The sequence below is a fragment of the Hippopotamus amphibius genome, chromosome 2 (assembly GCF_030028045.1).
Source record: "Hippopotamus amphibius kiboko isolate mHipAmp2 chromosome 2, mHipAmp2.hap2, whole genome shotgun sequence".
NCBI lineage: Eukaryota > Metazoa > Chordata > Mammalia > Artiodactyla > Hippopotamidae > Hippopotamus > Hippopotamus amphibius.
In genome coordinates this window covers 4,870,042-4,885,952 of record NC_080187.1, presented here as the reverse complement: position 1 = coordinate 4,885,952, position 15,911 = coordinate 4,870,042, and the positions used below count along the sequence as shown (strand labels likewise).

Below are 15,911 nucleotides of genomic sequence, written 5' to 3'. Positions count from 1 at the left end.
GATGACAAACGAAGCAACCCTGGACAATTTGGGTGTTGTTTTATAAGGGAGTTCAAGGGATTTCCTTAATGACAAAGCTAGTTTATGGTCATACCATGCTTACGGTAGAAATTCTGTAATGAGAAGTGTCCTATAGATGAAACCACAACACGGCTGATTAACACAAAAATTTAAATATTCCACAGGTCAAATTATACTACCTTAAAATCTAACAACTACATGCAGTAAATGTTGGAATGTGATACAGGACAATACCACAAGTCAATTCTTTTTGGAGGGTTTTTTTTTTTTCAATTATATTTTACACATGCATAGAAAAAAATCTAGAACAATATTCACCAAAACTTTAACAAAAACTTTCTCAGGGTGATGGCATTATTATTTTTTCTTTTCTTTTTTGTTATCTTTGGTTTTTTCAAAATCTACAACACGTATATATTACTAGTGTCCTATTTTTTAGTTTAGAAGAAATGTATGACCCAGTTAGGCCGCAGCTACACCTTACTGGTGTCTCTAGTCCCGACACTCAACACAACAAGTGGCACAAAGTAGGTGCTCAATAAAAGTGAACAGAATGTCCTTTAGTTACAACCCTGCCTACTGGACAGTTGCTCTATAAAGGGATTCCAGGATAATGTGAGTCCACAAAGCTTAATGACGTGAAAAGGCAGCAATTTTCACAGGAAAGAGGCTACTAAGTACAGGAAATCATTTCAACACTGTATTCTTAGGATTCAGTTACCACTTTTCTCTTTGAAACTAAGTATTTTGAGTGATTTATTATAAATTTATAATGACAGTTGTGAACAGTTTTGGGCTTTTTTTGGGGGGGGGGGGCATGAGAACAGAGTCTGTTGATTGCCTTGGTGCTTAAAATAGTTTCTGAGTGTCCTCATAATAGCATGTCACCTGTAAACAGGTTTCAAGCCAATGCAAATTAACAAATGGTGAACAGATGGACTGAGAACTGACTTTTGTCAGAGAGAGAGTTAGCAACAAACACTTTTGGCTCCAGTCTTGTGGGACCATTAGAAAGTCTTTCACTTCTCGCCAAGCATCTTGCCTCAGCAGACAATCCATGCCGGGAAGATGACAAGCTACAAGGCCCGTTAGACTTCTGAGAGCCGAAAGTTGAGATGTGCAGAATCACCACATCAACACGTGAGGAGCATCAGATAGAAGGAGCTTTCTACCAAATGGTGAAAACTCTCTCTACCCTGCATCACTTGAAGAAGCCGTCCCTGTAAGTCTCTGGAAAGGACAGCACCTGTGCATGCAGCAGACAAAAGATAACTTGTCGGAGGCTGGCTGGTTATGTCCATCCCATCCTGGAAGCAAATGCGAATTGTGAAGAAAACCTGACCGTCACAGAAATGGTGGGCTACGAGTCTCCACTGGCGTGAGCAAAGGTCCCCGGAGAACCGCGTCATCTCCCCAGCTCCTTACTGGCCTCTTCCCTCCTCGTTCGTTCTCCAGTCCACCCCAATGTCATCTCCTTGGAGAGGCCTTCTCTAACCACCCGTTTGAAGCAGTCTCCTCTCCTTACCACTCTGTGTTCCCTTCCTAAGTACTAATCATGACCAAAAATCATTGTATTAATTTATTAATTTGTTTAGAGATATTTGTTTTTCGTCTTTTCCCCCCAGTTGAACCAAAAGCTTCAGGAAGATGGGGCCACGTCTTTCTTGCTCATGACTCTATCCCCAGAGCCTAGGACAGTGCGTGGCAGAGAGCAGGTATAATAAATATTTGCTAACAAAACAGAAAATAAATGAGATCCTCTGTAAAGGCAAACAACTGGATCTCCCCAGCAAACACTCCTTCGGACTGGAAATTTTAAAATGTAGTTTGTAACTGAGGATGTAAATGAAAGAGGGCACAACAGGAGGGCAGGTTGGGCTGGCCAATGTGTTTAAAGACCGAGTTGAACCTTTGGGGGATAGTGCCCCTTTCAGGGGACTGTGCGTGTTGATAGAAAAGCTACCGGCAAAGACTGATGTGTTCAATTTCTGATTCCACATCACTGAGTGCGCCTTGGCCCTTATCTACTGAGGCTTCTAGTAAAGAACAACCCACCAGGTAGAACAGCTGTGGTATATCTGAAGGAATACTACACAGCAACAACAAAGGGCAAGCAACCTGGATGAATCTAACAGGTATTATGTTGCGTGAACACAGCTGATATAAATGTCTGATTCCATTCATATGAAGTTTAAGAACAGGTAAAATTAATTGTTCAAAGAAGTCATAATAGTGTGAAACTTAGGGAGGGAGGTGGCACTGGGAACATGAGAGGAACCCTCGTGGGGTTCTGGAAGTGCAGGCCACGTGGCTTGATCTGGGCGGAGCTACATGGAGGTACATGTGAAAAAAATCATCAATCTGTACCCTGTACAGTGTCTGCTGTCTCTCCTGTTGGGAAGAGGAAGAGCACATATATTACTGTTTTAAAGAGGACAAGTGAGCAGCATGGGTTCTAATCCCAGCTCTACCAGACTCTCTCAATGGCCCGCAGCTTATCAAAATGTGCTCCTCCGCTGTCTCGTTTGTAAAATAAGGAGAACTGCGCTTACGCTCTGCCGACTCCGGGAATGTGACAAGGAAACAAAGAACAAGCAGTGAGGTCTCCTAGAGCCCTAGAGCCACACACAAACCATGTACACTATGAACTGCATTATAATGGCTTCTTGCAAGACCTACTCAAAACAGGTTACCTACATTTGGTTTCTAATCTTAACAGATACCTTTTTAAAAGAAAGAAATGATTCTGCAAAAATAAGTTTCCATTAGCCAAAAACAAGCACAAAGTAGAGGTCACCCAGGACGAAAGTACGTTTTCAAACCCATCACTCACTGAGGCGGTAAGACAAGAGTCGTGGGTTGAGCCTTTGGTCTACGTTTAGCAGATACTCCCATCTGGTTAGCAGAGCGTTTCAATGACTGGTGATTCAAAAGGCCAGATGCCAGACCTGCATGGTACTGCAACTGCAGAGAAAAATCAAACACAAGGGGAAGAAAAATAACATTTGGTAAAAGCAGGACAAGGGGTAGTAAACTATCAATACTTGATACATCTTACTGGCTCAGAACATTTTTAATAATTTCAAATGCGGCTGCTAACATTTTGCTTTAAGGAATGTATTTATAAGGAGATAATCAGATCAATAGGAAAAGAAATGTGAATAAGGTGGTTCATCACCACATTACAAAATGATAAAAGAACTGGAAACAATCTAAATGCCCAACAAGAACTGGGAAACGAATAAAATACGTGAAGAACTTTACAACATCATTTTGTTGAATTAAAAAACGAACAAACAGGTTATGTTGTAAACAGAGAGACACTTAAAAACAGGGTCTCTAAAATGTTAACAGTGTATTTCTAAGTAACAGAATTGGGGTAATTTTTATTTTTCACTACTACTTATATATGCTTTATGTAAATGGTTTTAAAGCTCGTGTCATTTTTTTAAAAGAGGATCCAGTGGGTTTCCTTAAAGACAAATTAGTTCTGGGAACTCTTGCTACTCTCATGTCTTGCTTATAATGAAAAACATATAACTCATAGTCCACTGCAGTAAACCAGGAGCACAACAGGCTTACCATAAACAGACTCAAACACACCGCCGGACGGCTCTTTCCATTGGTTAAGACACAAGCATCAGTCACAAGAACGAGCATGTGAATATATCTTATGCCAGTGTATACACACGGATGTAGGCTCACTGAAGAGAACTGGCTGGAGAAGTTACTTCCCCTCTATGTACATGCAATTGGAACAATACAACCAGGGTAAGGAAGCAGCAGACTTTAAATGGGTTGAGAGCCAGCAACCTTGGCTTTGTTCTGAACAAACTGCTGAGCTGCGAGGTTACTTAGGACAGATCATTTTACTTTTCTAGACTTTAATTTTTCTATTGGAAAAGAGAAATAAAACTGCCTCATGCTAAACCAAACAGGCCTTTTAAAAAAAATGTTTATTGAGTTATAATTCACATAAAATAAAATGCACACATTTTAGGTGCACGGTGTGATGTTCCGATAACATATACCTGTGACACTGCCACCCCAATCGAGATACGGAAAATCTCCATCACTGCAGAAAGTCCCCTTGTGCCCCAATGCAGCCAATCTCTCCCTTCCCTCAACTTCGATCATAGGATCTTTCGATTTAAAACACAACTCAGCACTCTTACTCATTGCCAAATGAAGCTTATACACAATTTGACATGTGACAATGACACCCATCTTCTTTTTTAAATCCCATACTTTCGTATTTCAGATCTTAAGAGTTGTCATCCATCTCTATAATAAAATTATCCTTGAAAGGTATCCCAATTCTCAACAGATGTAAATAAAACATTCAAATGTAAAAACGCCAAGCTAAGAATTTGGATTGAGACCATTTATAATATCCAATATGTTTCTTTCTCCCTTCTCAAATTAAGCAAGGTCTTTCAAACATTTATTTAGAATTAACTGAATATACAAATAGTAATTCATTCTGAAGCTCTGAATCAATTTCTTTTCAAAATGCTCTTCCAAGGCATAGATTTCCTTTGCAGAGTCAGCTGCATTACAGCTCATGGTAATGAAACTGGTGACCACCGTATAAAAGGGGCTGGGCCCTGGATGCAAAGGGTAATAACGTTCTGAAAAATAAATGGCCTCACCTAAAGCCACTGGGCTGCACACAAACAGAGACTGAAAGAAAACAAAACCAATTGAAATGATCTGCTTCTTCAAAGTGGCTATAAAAATGAAGATATCCAGTGACCCAGTAAGACTGAAATGTCTGTGTTTGGAGCATCCATATTGCTTTTTAACAGGCTCTTGATTTACTTGGTCGATTTGCTGTGGGAGCCTTATGGCTGCACAATACGAGACAAAGATATATCGCACTGATAATAAAAATAGAGCCCTTCTCGGGGCGGGAAAGGGGGGCATCATTTGGCTCTAACAACTCATCGCAGACCAATGAATTTTGCTCAAATTTGTTTTTCTGCTACGGATTTCTTAAATGGGAAATCAATGGAAGCAAGGGACAGTACAAGTTTGAAAGACAACGTTTCAAAATGTCAGCTCCTTGGGTTTCGATCTTCCCCGCCAGCATTTGCAGTGAGTGCAATATGCACGGGGCTTTAAGGAATTAAAGGGAAAGACAGCTTGGCAGGGGTCCCCTCCTGGCGCAAGGAATCATCTCTCCTTTTGGCTCTCCTTCTTTGTATCTTACTAGGGGCCGTGCAAGCTCAGCCATTCCAGCCCTGCTGACTCTTTTGCGTGGAAGAGTCCTGCTAACTATGCAGGGTGGCAGGGCGATTTTTGCCCACCTGGCATCACTTTGATCATTTGCTCAAACAAACAAACAAAAAACTCCAAAACGGCGGAAATGCATGCTAGCTGTTGTCTTTCAAAGGGTTCCTCTGAAACTTCTACCAGCTTGGACTCTCTCGATGTACACCACACCCCTAGGAGCACATGGAGATGGAAAGACTTTTCTTCCCCCAAAACAAAACCTGCCCTTGAAGGCTGACTCATAGTGATTAAGCAACATTTGTTAATCATATATATGTTTCCCAGTTTCCAGGAACATAGCTCCGACTGTCAAGATCTATAAGGGGCCCATTAAATATTTACCGAACCATCTTTATAATGGGAGAAAAGGTCAAAGTTAATAAAACTGACAGGCAGCTCCTGTCCTACTGGATTTATACATTATTTAAGCACTAAATACTCCATTCCATGAAACACAGTTTAGATCTGAAAAGACTCTTGGAAAATGTTCGCTCAGCCAATGGTTCTAAAACAGCAGAAGGGAGTTCAGAACTAATCCACAAATTAACATTAAGAACATATCACTCCCCAAAATACTGCCATAAGTTTTCAATTACAGGTTCTGTAATATTTTCTATAAAAATATATTTCAATAAACATAACTGCACTCCAAATGTCTGTGGCATGGAAACAACTCTATTTCAAAAGGCACTTATCAAAGTTGTAATGTGATTTTTCTATCCAAGATCATTTCTCCACCAACAGCAAGAATAAAATAAAAGCGGGAGAGAAATACAACAGTCCATTCTCTTCACTTCCACATCTCACAGCGGTGGGGCGTGGTCAGCTGGTGGAGGGGGCTCTGTTTTCACTGGTAAGTGGCCACTCAGCAGGAGCAGCCATTTCCACATTCTCTGGATTTTGAGAACATTTCTCTCAGTTCCAATTTTGCTATCTATTAATGTCAAAGTTCTATTTTCTACGAGTAACCTCAGATTTTTCTGTCAGTTCTCAATCTAAAGCTCTTTCTAATCATTTATGTCTACTAATCAGCTCTATGCCTGGGATATTTTCAACAACTCATAATGATCTGAGGGAAACACCATTTCGAATTGGGAAAACCTTGATTTACTGAATATTTCTTAAAGTAATGCTGTTTCAGTAACATTAAACACGCACAAGTGTTGAATGTTATCAGGTAGGGTCCTGGTAAACTCTAATGTACAGAGTGAGAGCCTCTATAACAAGCATCCTCTTTGAAAATGTGCTACTGGACTCTGCTACTAACAAGAGCTGTGTGATCTTACACGTCTCACTCCCCAAGCTACAAAACATGCATTATATTTTCTCCAAGGATGCACCTAGCTCTAAGGTTTGATTCCTCTAGGTTTCTAAAGAAGTTACGTGGGCATTTGAGTTCACCACAAAGTGCTGAAGTAATGTCCCTACAATTTCATACAACAGCAAACCCTTTTCCTCTAGATAGCCTAGATCTTTACTGCTTTTAAAAAAGTCCAAATCCAATTAGCTTTAATATGCTTCAAATTACAAATAACAAAATATACTGGGAGGAAAGGACATGAAAGGAAATTACAAAAAAAATAGGACTCAAACGCAAAGTTTCTGATTTAAATCTCAGGTTCAGAAAATCAGATGAGCAATGATCCCCTACTTAGTTCTCCAACTTGTTTCACATCTTCCACGTTGTTCTGAATGCTCTACCTGCTCCAAAATAAAGGACACACTCTGCAATGGACACAAGTTTGAGAAGAAAATAGAAGGAAATTCACCATACCCATCATATTCAATATACTAATTAAGCCAGTGGCATTCAATTAGGCCTAGTACTTAAAAGCTGTAGCATTTCCTAGAACCTCCCTGGGGTCCATGGTACAGCATCTATTCATAAGCAACATTATCCTACCCATGCCATATGGCCTGAATCCCACTTTAAGAAAACGGACATTCAAAACTCCCAAAATTTATAAGCCAGATCAATCAAGGTTTGATTCTTTCTAACAGGAAAATCATTATTTCGTTTTCAAAGATTCACCAAAGGCTTCTTTAAGGGTGGTGGCAAGTTCAACAACAACAGCAACAACAAAAGAGTTCTCCTAACCTTACGGCATTTCGCTTTACTTTTAAAAATCACTTTACACAGAATTACATATACAGTCCTAAGAACACTAGTTAGACACACTGGTACTTTCAGGAACTAAACCCTCTGGATGGAGAATGAGATGGAACTAAGTTATAATAAATTCTGGCTGGCTTAGGGCGGGGGGCCCACAGGAGGGGAAGAAGAGATGAGGGGCTCCCCAGCCTCCTCCTCCAGTCCCCCTCGGGCAGCTCCCTTCTCCCAGCACAGAGCTCCTCTCTGTCACTGGGACTTGGCACCCAGGTTAGGAGGCCTGGCGTTCTTTCTTGGTCCAGGAGTGAAGCTGGCCACGAGGGAGACATATCTTGAGGTCACAGCCTTGTTATTGATTACCCTGTATTCTCTACAACGTGCAGGGTAGTGCATTATGTACTGGTGAAACTGAGGAATTTGTCAACGCTTAAGTGGACTGGCAGGTCACTGAAACTGCCCTGGCCCGGCCTGTCACTGGAGCCAACTGAGAGAACAGAAGGACTCCATCAGATGGTCCTCTTAAAGTTGGTCTCTTGCAAAAGCAAACACACACTTTGCGGGTGCTCAGTGCCATGACAGAGCCACGAAGGAATCCTTTCTCCCTCTTTCTCTAATTGCTAAAAAAGTGGGTCTGTCTGAAGCCCTCTGCAGGCTGGTGGAGTTCAGGAAAAGGCAGCCATGGGGACTGCACTCGGATTCCTTCAAATCACAGATTCGAATGTCAGAGAGGAGTCTCAGAGAAGCCAACCCCCCACCTCCACCTCACCTCACCCCCCTTTACAGGACAGCAGACTCTCACCTTAAAGAGGTCGCTGGCCCAAGGTCACACATATCATAAGAGGAAAATGGGCCATTCAGGGTCACCTCACATATCTTTTTCCTGTGGTTTTAAGTGTGCTGCATCTTTCTAACCGGAGGACCTGGCATTTGTTATCTCTGCTGATTCTTCTCGGGCGGGCGGGAACTCGCGCTAAGGGAGCGGGGAAGGAGCATCACTAGGGAGCATCACCAGCATTCGCTGGCTCTCATCTGCTCTCTCTGCTCTGACCTCTTTCAGGCGCTGAGATGTCACATGTTTTTTTCCCTCCTACTGACTCCAGTCATGTCTGAGGTGGGGAGTTTGGGGAAGCTCTAAATGCTATCATTTTAAGGTTTTAATTTGGCATCAAAACTTTGGAGAAATCAAGAAACCACAGAAACCTCAATATTGTCAGAAAACCTAAATTCTAGACTCGGCAGTAACACATCTGACCCTCCTAGCAGCCTTGATATCGTCTGATGGGGCAACTGTGCTAGTGCTGCATGGGTTTTTGTAAGTTATCTTATGGTCCAGGAGAACCCACACGTATAACCTGTTTTTACTTAGGGATTATCTCTGAGAATTTGTGTAATACATCAGGACAGTAACAGGCAAGGGCATTATCCACACAGGACCACTTCCCCACAGCTCACTGACTGTAACAGCCAGAGGTGGTTGGCGTAAGTGCGCTGAAAATCCTTCCAAGGTGCGAGAGTGCACGCCAAGCTCACGGCCCCACTCTAGGGATGTATGACACCTGGTTCAATTCATGCCACAGACACCTGGGTCAAGCCACACACATGAAGCTGGTATATGTGTCTGTGGTAACAGGAGGGTGGGGGAGGCTAATGTGGGATTCTCATACAGCATATTGCTCCTAAACCATTAAGCTTTCAACTAAAACCAATATTTGTGCAAAACTAGGAACACTTCGTCATCACTTTGAGTTGCAAAGACCTTTGCCCCTCATTATTAAAATGTGTTTTGTTTCCAGCTAATGAGAAAGAACCATGTATTACAATAAAGCTCTGTTTCTTCTTTTGAACATAATTCTAAGGAAAGAAATAAGCAAGGTTGCTGGGTATTATCTGTGCCAAGGAAAACAGCTACAGAAAAATACCATACATCTAATTGTCTTGCTTGGGTTTTTATCTAAATATTAGATAATGATATTAGCTTCTTTTCTCCTTTTATTTCCTAATGCTTCTTTCAAATAGCCAATATGAAGAAAGAAAGAAAGAAAGAAAGAAAGAAAGAAAGAAAGAAAGAAAGAAAGAAAGAAAGAAGGAAGGAAAGAAAGAAAAAGAAAGAAAGAAAGAAGGAAAGAAAGAAAGAGAAAGAAAGAAAGAAAGGAAAACAACCTTAGATTTGAGCTTTTATGGGTAAATGATCTTTTTACTTGGGCAAAACAGCATCAATAAACCATAAGAAGGAAGCCTCCAATTTATTTGCCTATTTGTTCTCTACTGGGAAGCTGGGTTTCAGGCCTTTCAATTACCATGAAAGCAGGACACCAAATCAGGGCTGTGCCTCTGCTCAACTGTGGCATCACTTCCATGCTAAATGCCATTTGGGTTTCTTTCTTCCTACATATGAATCCTCAAATGTCCAAACTTCAAAACTGTCAAAGAAGTAAACAGAGAGGACGGATAGCAGGCTTTTTCTTTCTTAAATATCTGTAATGTTTAGGGTTGTTTAGAATTGTTCCTCTGGAGTGTTCCAGAACTCACACCTTTATTAATAGGCCCTTCTCCACAACTGCTCCTATTTACACCACAGCTGCATGCATGTTATCATACTTCAAAGATGCCAATCAGCTGGAAGAGTTATCACTCATGTATTTAAACAGATTCACTAAAAAAGCAAACTGTGAACGTGGCTAAAAATGGAGGAAACAACCATCGCAGGGACTATCTGTAGAGGGAGAGAGAGCAGACAAAAGAAAGCAACAAAAAAGGAAAGAAGAGCTACAAACACCAAAAGACAGACAAGGGTACACAAGAACTGGTGTTTCCCCATCTCCCATTAACCACTTCGCATCTCATACCAGGCTCTCAACCTATTTACCACCATGGTCCCCAAGAGCAATGCACGGGGTCATAAAGATCATATTGGAGGGTCACTGGGCCACTTAAGCAGATGCAGATAGGAAATACGAATAGAAGCAAGGCAAAATTTGACAAGGCACCAATGAGAGCATCCTAACAGATTATTAAACGATGGTGACAATGAGAATGTGTCCTCTGAAGAGGGACAACATGGTGGCAGTCTTGCTCACCTACACTGCTATTGGAGGAAGCAGTCCATGCCAGATGGGCCATCATGTTCTTGTCTCCAACTAAGCCTGAACCACCCCAGAATAATTATCCATTTACAGACTACACTAAATCCAACAAAACCAAAACGTGTCCTTGACCTTTCTCTATCACTAACCAGATAGAAGTAGCAGAGAAGAATGACACGTCCTGGAATTAGCTTTATATTTCCACCAGAAATGCCAAATACTAGTTTTTTATTATATACCTAAGGTCTGGATCAAAAGTCTAAAACGGAACACTAGAATTATGTTCAAGGTGCCTTCTAACACTCAAATTCTATGATGTTGTATTTCTCCATGAAAATGCAGTCTGAACTTGCACTGGTGAAATTTAAATATATTTAGGAAACAAAAACATTTTATCAGTCACAAAAAGCTTCTACTAAAGGCAGTTAATGAGGGGAAAGGGCTCTTTGTGATGTCTGATGCCTGGTGTTAGTTGAAATCTAGTGCAGAGGTCTAGGAAGTAACAAATGTTTGTTGACATACACCACTTTGTTATTCTTACCAAACATTCATAGGTGAGGCCTAGGGGAAGATCTGAATATTCCCATATAATAGGAATGTCGCTGGATATTTTTTTTTCTTTCCCCCCAAAGAAAACAGAGGTTTTTCAACTGAGAAATGAGTAAAATGACAACCACTGGACACTTCCATATCTCAATTCTATAGACAATGACTTCTAAGCATAAGTCACTTGCTGATTTATCACTGAAAAGATATCAGTCAAAAACCAGTAAACATGATTTTTTAAAAAATCACCAATCTGGGGACGCAGCAAAAGCAGTTCTAAGAGGGAAGTTTATAGCAATACAGTCCTACCTTAAGAAACAAGAAAATGATCGAATAAACAACCTAACCTTACATACCTCAAACAACTAGAGAAAGAAGAACAAAGAAACCCCAAAGTGAGCAGAAGGAAAGAAATCATAAAGATCAGAGCAGAAATAAATGAAAAAGAAAGGAAAGAAACCATAAGAAAAATAAATGAAACTAAAAGCTGGTTCTTTGAGAAGATTAACAAAATTGATAAACCATTAGCCAGACTCATCAAGAAAAAAAGGGAGAAGATGCAAATCAACAGAATTAGAAATGAAAAAGGAGAAGTCACAACGGACACCTCAGAAATACAAAACATCATGAGAGACTACTACAAGCAACTATATGCCAATCAATTGGATAACCTGGAAGAAATGGATACATTCTTAGAAAAATACAATCTTCCAAGACTGAACCAGGAAGAAATAGAAACCATGAACAGACCAATCACAAGTACAGAAATTGAGGCAGTGATTAAAAATCTCCCAACACACAAAAGCCCAGGACCAGATGGATTCACAGGCGAATTCTATCAAACATTTCGAGAAGAGTTAACACCTATGCTTCTCAAACTCTTCCAAAATATTGCAGAAGGCGGAGCACTCCCAAACTCATTCTACGAGGCTACCATCACCCTGATACCAAAACCAGGCAAAGATGTCACAAAAAAAGAAAACTACAGACCAATATCACTGATGAATATAGATGCAAAAATCCTCAACAAAATACTAGCTAACAGACTGCAACAGCACATTAAAAAAATCATACACCACGATCAAGTGGGGTTTATCCCTGGGATGCAAGGATTCTTCAATATACGCAAATCAATCAACGTGATACATCATATCAACAAATTGAAGGATAAAAACCATATGATCATTTCAATAGATGCAGAAAAAGCTTTTGACAAAGTTCAACATCCATTTATGATAAAAGCTCTCCAGAAAATGGGCATAGAAGGAAATTACCTCAACATCATAAAAGCCATATATGACAAACCAAAAGCCAACATTGTTCTCAATGGAGAAAAACTGGAAGAATTCCCTCTAAGAACAGGAACAAGACAAGGGTGTCCACTCTCACCACTGTTATTCAACATAGTTTTGGAAGTGTTAGCCACAGCAATCAGAGAAGAAAAAGAAATAAAAGGAATCCAAATTGGAAAAAAAGAAGTAAAATTGTCACTCTTTGCAGATGACATGATATTATATATAGAAAACCCTCAAGACTCTACCAGAAAACTGCTAGCACTCATTGATGAGTTTAGTAAAGTAGCAGGATACAAACTTAACGCACAGAAATCTCTTGCATTCCTATACACTAACAACGGAAGAGCAGAAAGAGAAATTAAGGAAACTCTCCCATTCACCATTGCAACAAAAAGAATAAAATACCTAGGAATAAACCTGCCTAAGGAGACAAAAGATCTGTATGCAGAAAACTTTAAGACATTGATGAAAGAAATCAAAGATGACACAAACAGATGGAGGGACATACCATGTTCCTGGATTGGAAGAATCAACATCGTGAAAATGACTGTACTACCCAAAGCAATTTACAGATTCAATGCAATCCCGATCAAATTACCAATGGCATTTTTCACAGAACTAGAGCAATAAATCTTACGATTTGTATGGAAACGCAAAAGACCCCGAATAGCCAAAGCAATCTTGAGAAGGAAAAATGGAGTTGGTGGAATCAGGCTTCCTGATTTCAAACTATACTACAAGGCCATAGTGATCAAGACAGTATGGTACTGGCACAAAAAGAGAAAGGAAGATCAATGGAATAGAATAGAGAACTCAGAAGTAAGCCCAAACACATATGGGCACCTTATCTTTGACAAAGGAGGCACGAGTATACAATGGAAAAAAGACAGCCTCTTCAATAAGTGGTGCTGGGAAAATTGGACAGCAACATGTCAAAGAATGAAATTAGAACACTTCCTAACACCATACACAAAAATCAACTCCAAATGGATTAAAGACCTACATGTAAGGCCAGACACTATCAAACTCCTAGAGGAAAACATAGGCAGAACACTCTTTGACATACATCAAAGCAACATCCTTTTTGACCCACCTCCTAGTATCATGGAAATAAAATCAAGAATAAACGAATGGGACCTCATGAAACTTAAAAGCTTTTGCACAGCAAAAGAAACCATAAATAAGACTAAAAGGCAACCCTCAGAATGGGAAAAAATAATTGCCTATGAAACAACGGACAAAGGATTAACCTCCAAAATATACAAGCAGCTCATGCAGCTTCATACCAAAAAAGCAAATAACCCAATCCACAAATGGGCAGAAGACCTAAATAGACATTTCTCCAAAGAAGACATACAGATGGCCAACAAACACATGAAAAGATGCTCAACATCACTAATCATCAGAGAAATGCAAGTCAAAGCCACAATGAGGTATCACCTCACACCAATCAGAATGGCCATCATCACAAAGTCTGGAAACAACAAATGTTGGAGAGGGTGTGGAGAAAAGGGAACTCTCCTGCACTGTTGGTGGGACTGTAAGTTGGTACAGCCACTATGGAAAACAATTTGGAGGTTCCTTCAAAAACTACAAATAGAACTACCATATGATCCAGTAATCCCACTCCTGGGCATATACCCAAAGAAAACCATAATCCCAAAAGAAACTTGTACCATCATGTTTATTGCAGCACTCTTTACAATAGCCAGGACATGGAAGCAACCGAAATGCCCATCAACAAATGAATGGATACAGAAGATGTGGCATATATATACAATGGAATATTACTCAGCTATAAAAAGGGATGAGATGGAGCTATATGTAATGAGGTGGATAGAACTACAATCTGTCATACAGAGTGAAGTAAGTCAGAAAGAGAAGGACAAATATTGTATGCTAACTCACATATATGGAATCTAAAAATGGTACTGATGAACTCAGTGACAAGAACAAGGAAGCAGATACAGAGAATGGACTGGAGAACTCGAGGTATGGGAGGGTGCGGGGGGTGAAGGGGAAACTGAGAAGAAGCGAGAGAGTAGCACAGACATATATATACTACCAACTGTAAAATAGTCAGTGGGAAGTTGCTGTATAACAAAGGGAGTCCAACTCCAGGATGGAAGATGCCTTAGAGGACTGGGGCAGGGAGGGTGGGGGGGACTCGAGGGGGGGGGGGCGTCAAGGAAGGGAGGGAATATGGGGATATGTGTATAAAAACAGTTGATTGAACCTGGTGTACCCCCAAAAAAATAAAATAAAATAATAAAAATAAAATAAAATAAAATAAAAAATCACCAATCTGATCAATTTAAAATTACGATTCGATTATTATAAACTTCTTTTATGGGTAGTAAAAATGATTCCTATGTGCTCACAGTCAGTCAGTTTAGATTTAGTTGGACAGTTTACCTCTTCCTTTTTCTAATGGCATGAAATGCTGATTTCTGCTTTAAGCATCCCTGTCATCACCATCGCAAGCAGCCCTCATCAGCTGCTTCTGCTTCCCTCCAGAAACCAATCGTCAGTTGGGAGGCAACTGGCTCCAAGTCAGGGATCTGATCAGCCTCACCCCACGCCTTGCTCACTCGGGAAATGAAACAGGGAGGTGGGGAAGAGGGAAAGATAGCACAGAGCAAACTCAGAAGGAAGAAGAACAGGAAACAGCCGTACCACCACTGACTTTAAAAGACAAAACTATGATGTCAGACCAGCTGAATTTAACAGGAGTGGGAGCAAAAGAACAGTTGCTCAGGTCCAAAGGCTGTGAGAGTAGGAATCAGGAAACAGAAGAAAGCATTCAGCAAGACACCTTCTTTATTGATCATTTTTAACAACTGCCTTTTCCCTTCGGGAATAGGAAGAATGAGGCCTGGTGGCTTAAGGGGCAGTAAGTCCAAGGAGGCAAGTGCTTTCCTTTCTGCTTTGGCAGCAAAGGTTGCAACTCCAGGGGCAGTGTGGTAGGAGGGTGAGCTTTGCACTCAGACAGCCCTGAGTTCAAACCTCAGCTCAAGCACGGGTGATTCTGGGCATTTCTGGGTGTTTCCTCTTCCCTCTGAGCCTGTTTCTGCAACAGCCCAATCCGGGGGAGGGGGTAATTTCTCTCGCAAGGACAAAGCTGTTCTCTTGCTGACTGAGCACACACCCTAAGGCAGACTTCAAAAGCGCCTTTTCCTTATCTCACCACAACCCCATCAAGAGCGGTATCGTAGTCTCCTTTTACAGGTGAAGAAACAGAAGGTCAGTCATAGACATTAGGTGATATGATACATGCAAAAGATGTAAGCACAGGGCCCAGCGCACCGGGAACAGAAAGAGCTGGTCTTGTGATTACTGGAGGTGACTATGCCCCCAAATCTGCCTCTTCCAGCAATGCCAGGAATGACCGAATTTTCACAAAACTGATTAAGAGTATCACCTTTTAATCAAATACTGTCACCCTAAACATGTCAGATAATAAACTGGTAAGTGTAATGGAAAAAAGGAAAAAATACCCCCCCCCACCCCACAGGCTGTTCTGAACGAGTAGGTATGCTGAGAAGGAGCCCCAACCTGGTTCTTCTTGTACCAGTGAGGAAA

General features: G+C 40.8%; 1 protein-coding gene across 2 annotated transcripts in view; it reads right to left on the bottom strand.

Moving 5' to 3' along the window:
- The window catches only part of MED27 (mediator complex subunit 27), a 208,021-nt gene that overhangs the window by 138,345 nt on the left and 53,765 nt on the right, over positions 1-15,911 (bottom strand). For both annotated transcript variants that reach the window (XM_057721729.1, XM_057721730.1), the window contains exon 3: positions 2,855-2,985. In XM_057721729.1, coding sequence (XP_057577712.1) covers positions 2,855-2,985 — 131 coding nt within the window. The remainder of the gene's footprint in view (positions 1-2,854; positions 2,986-15,911) is intronic.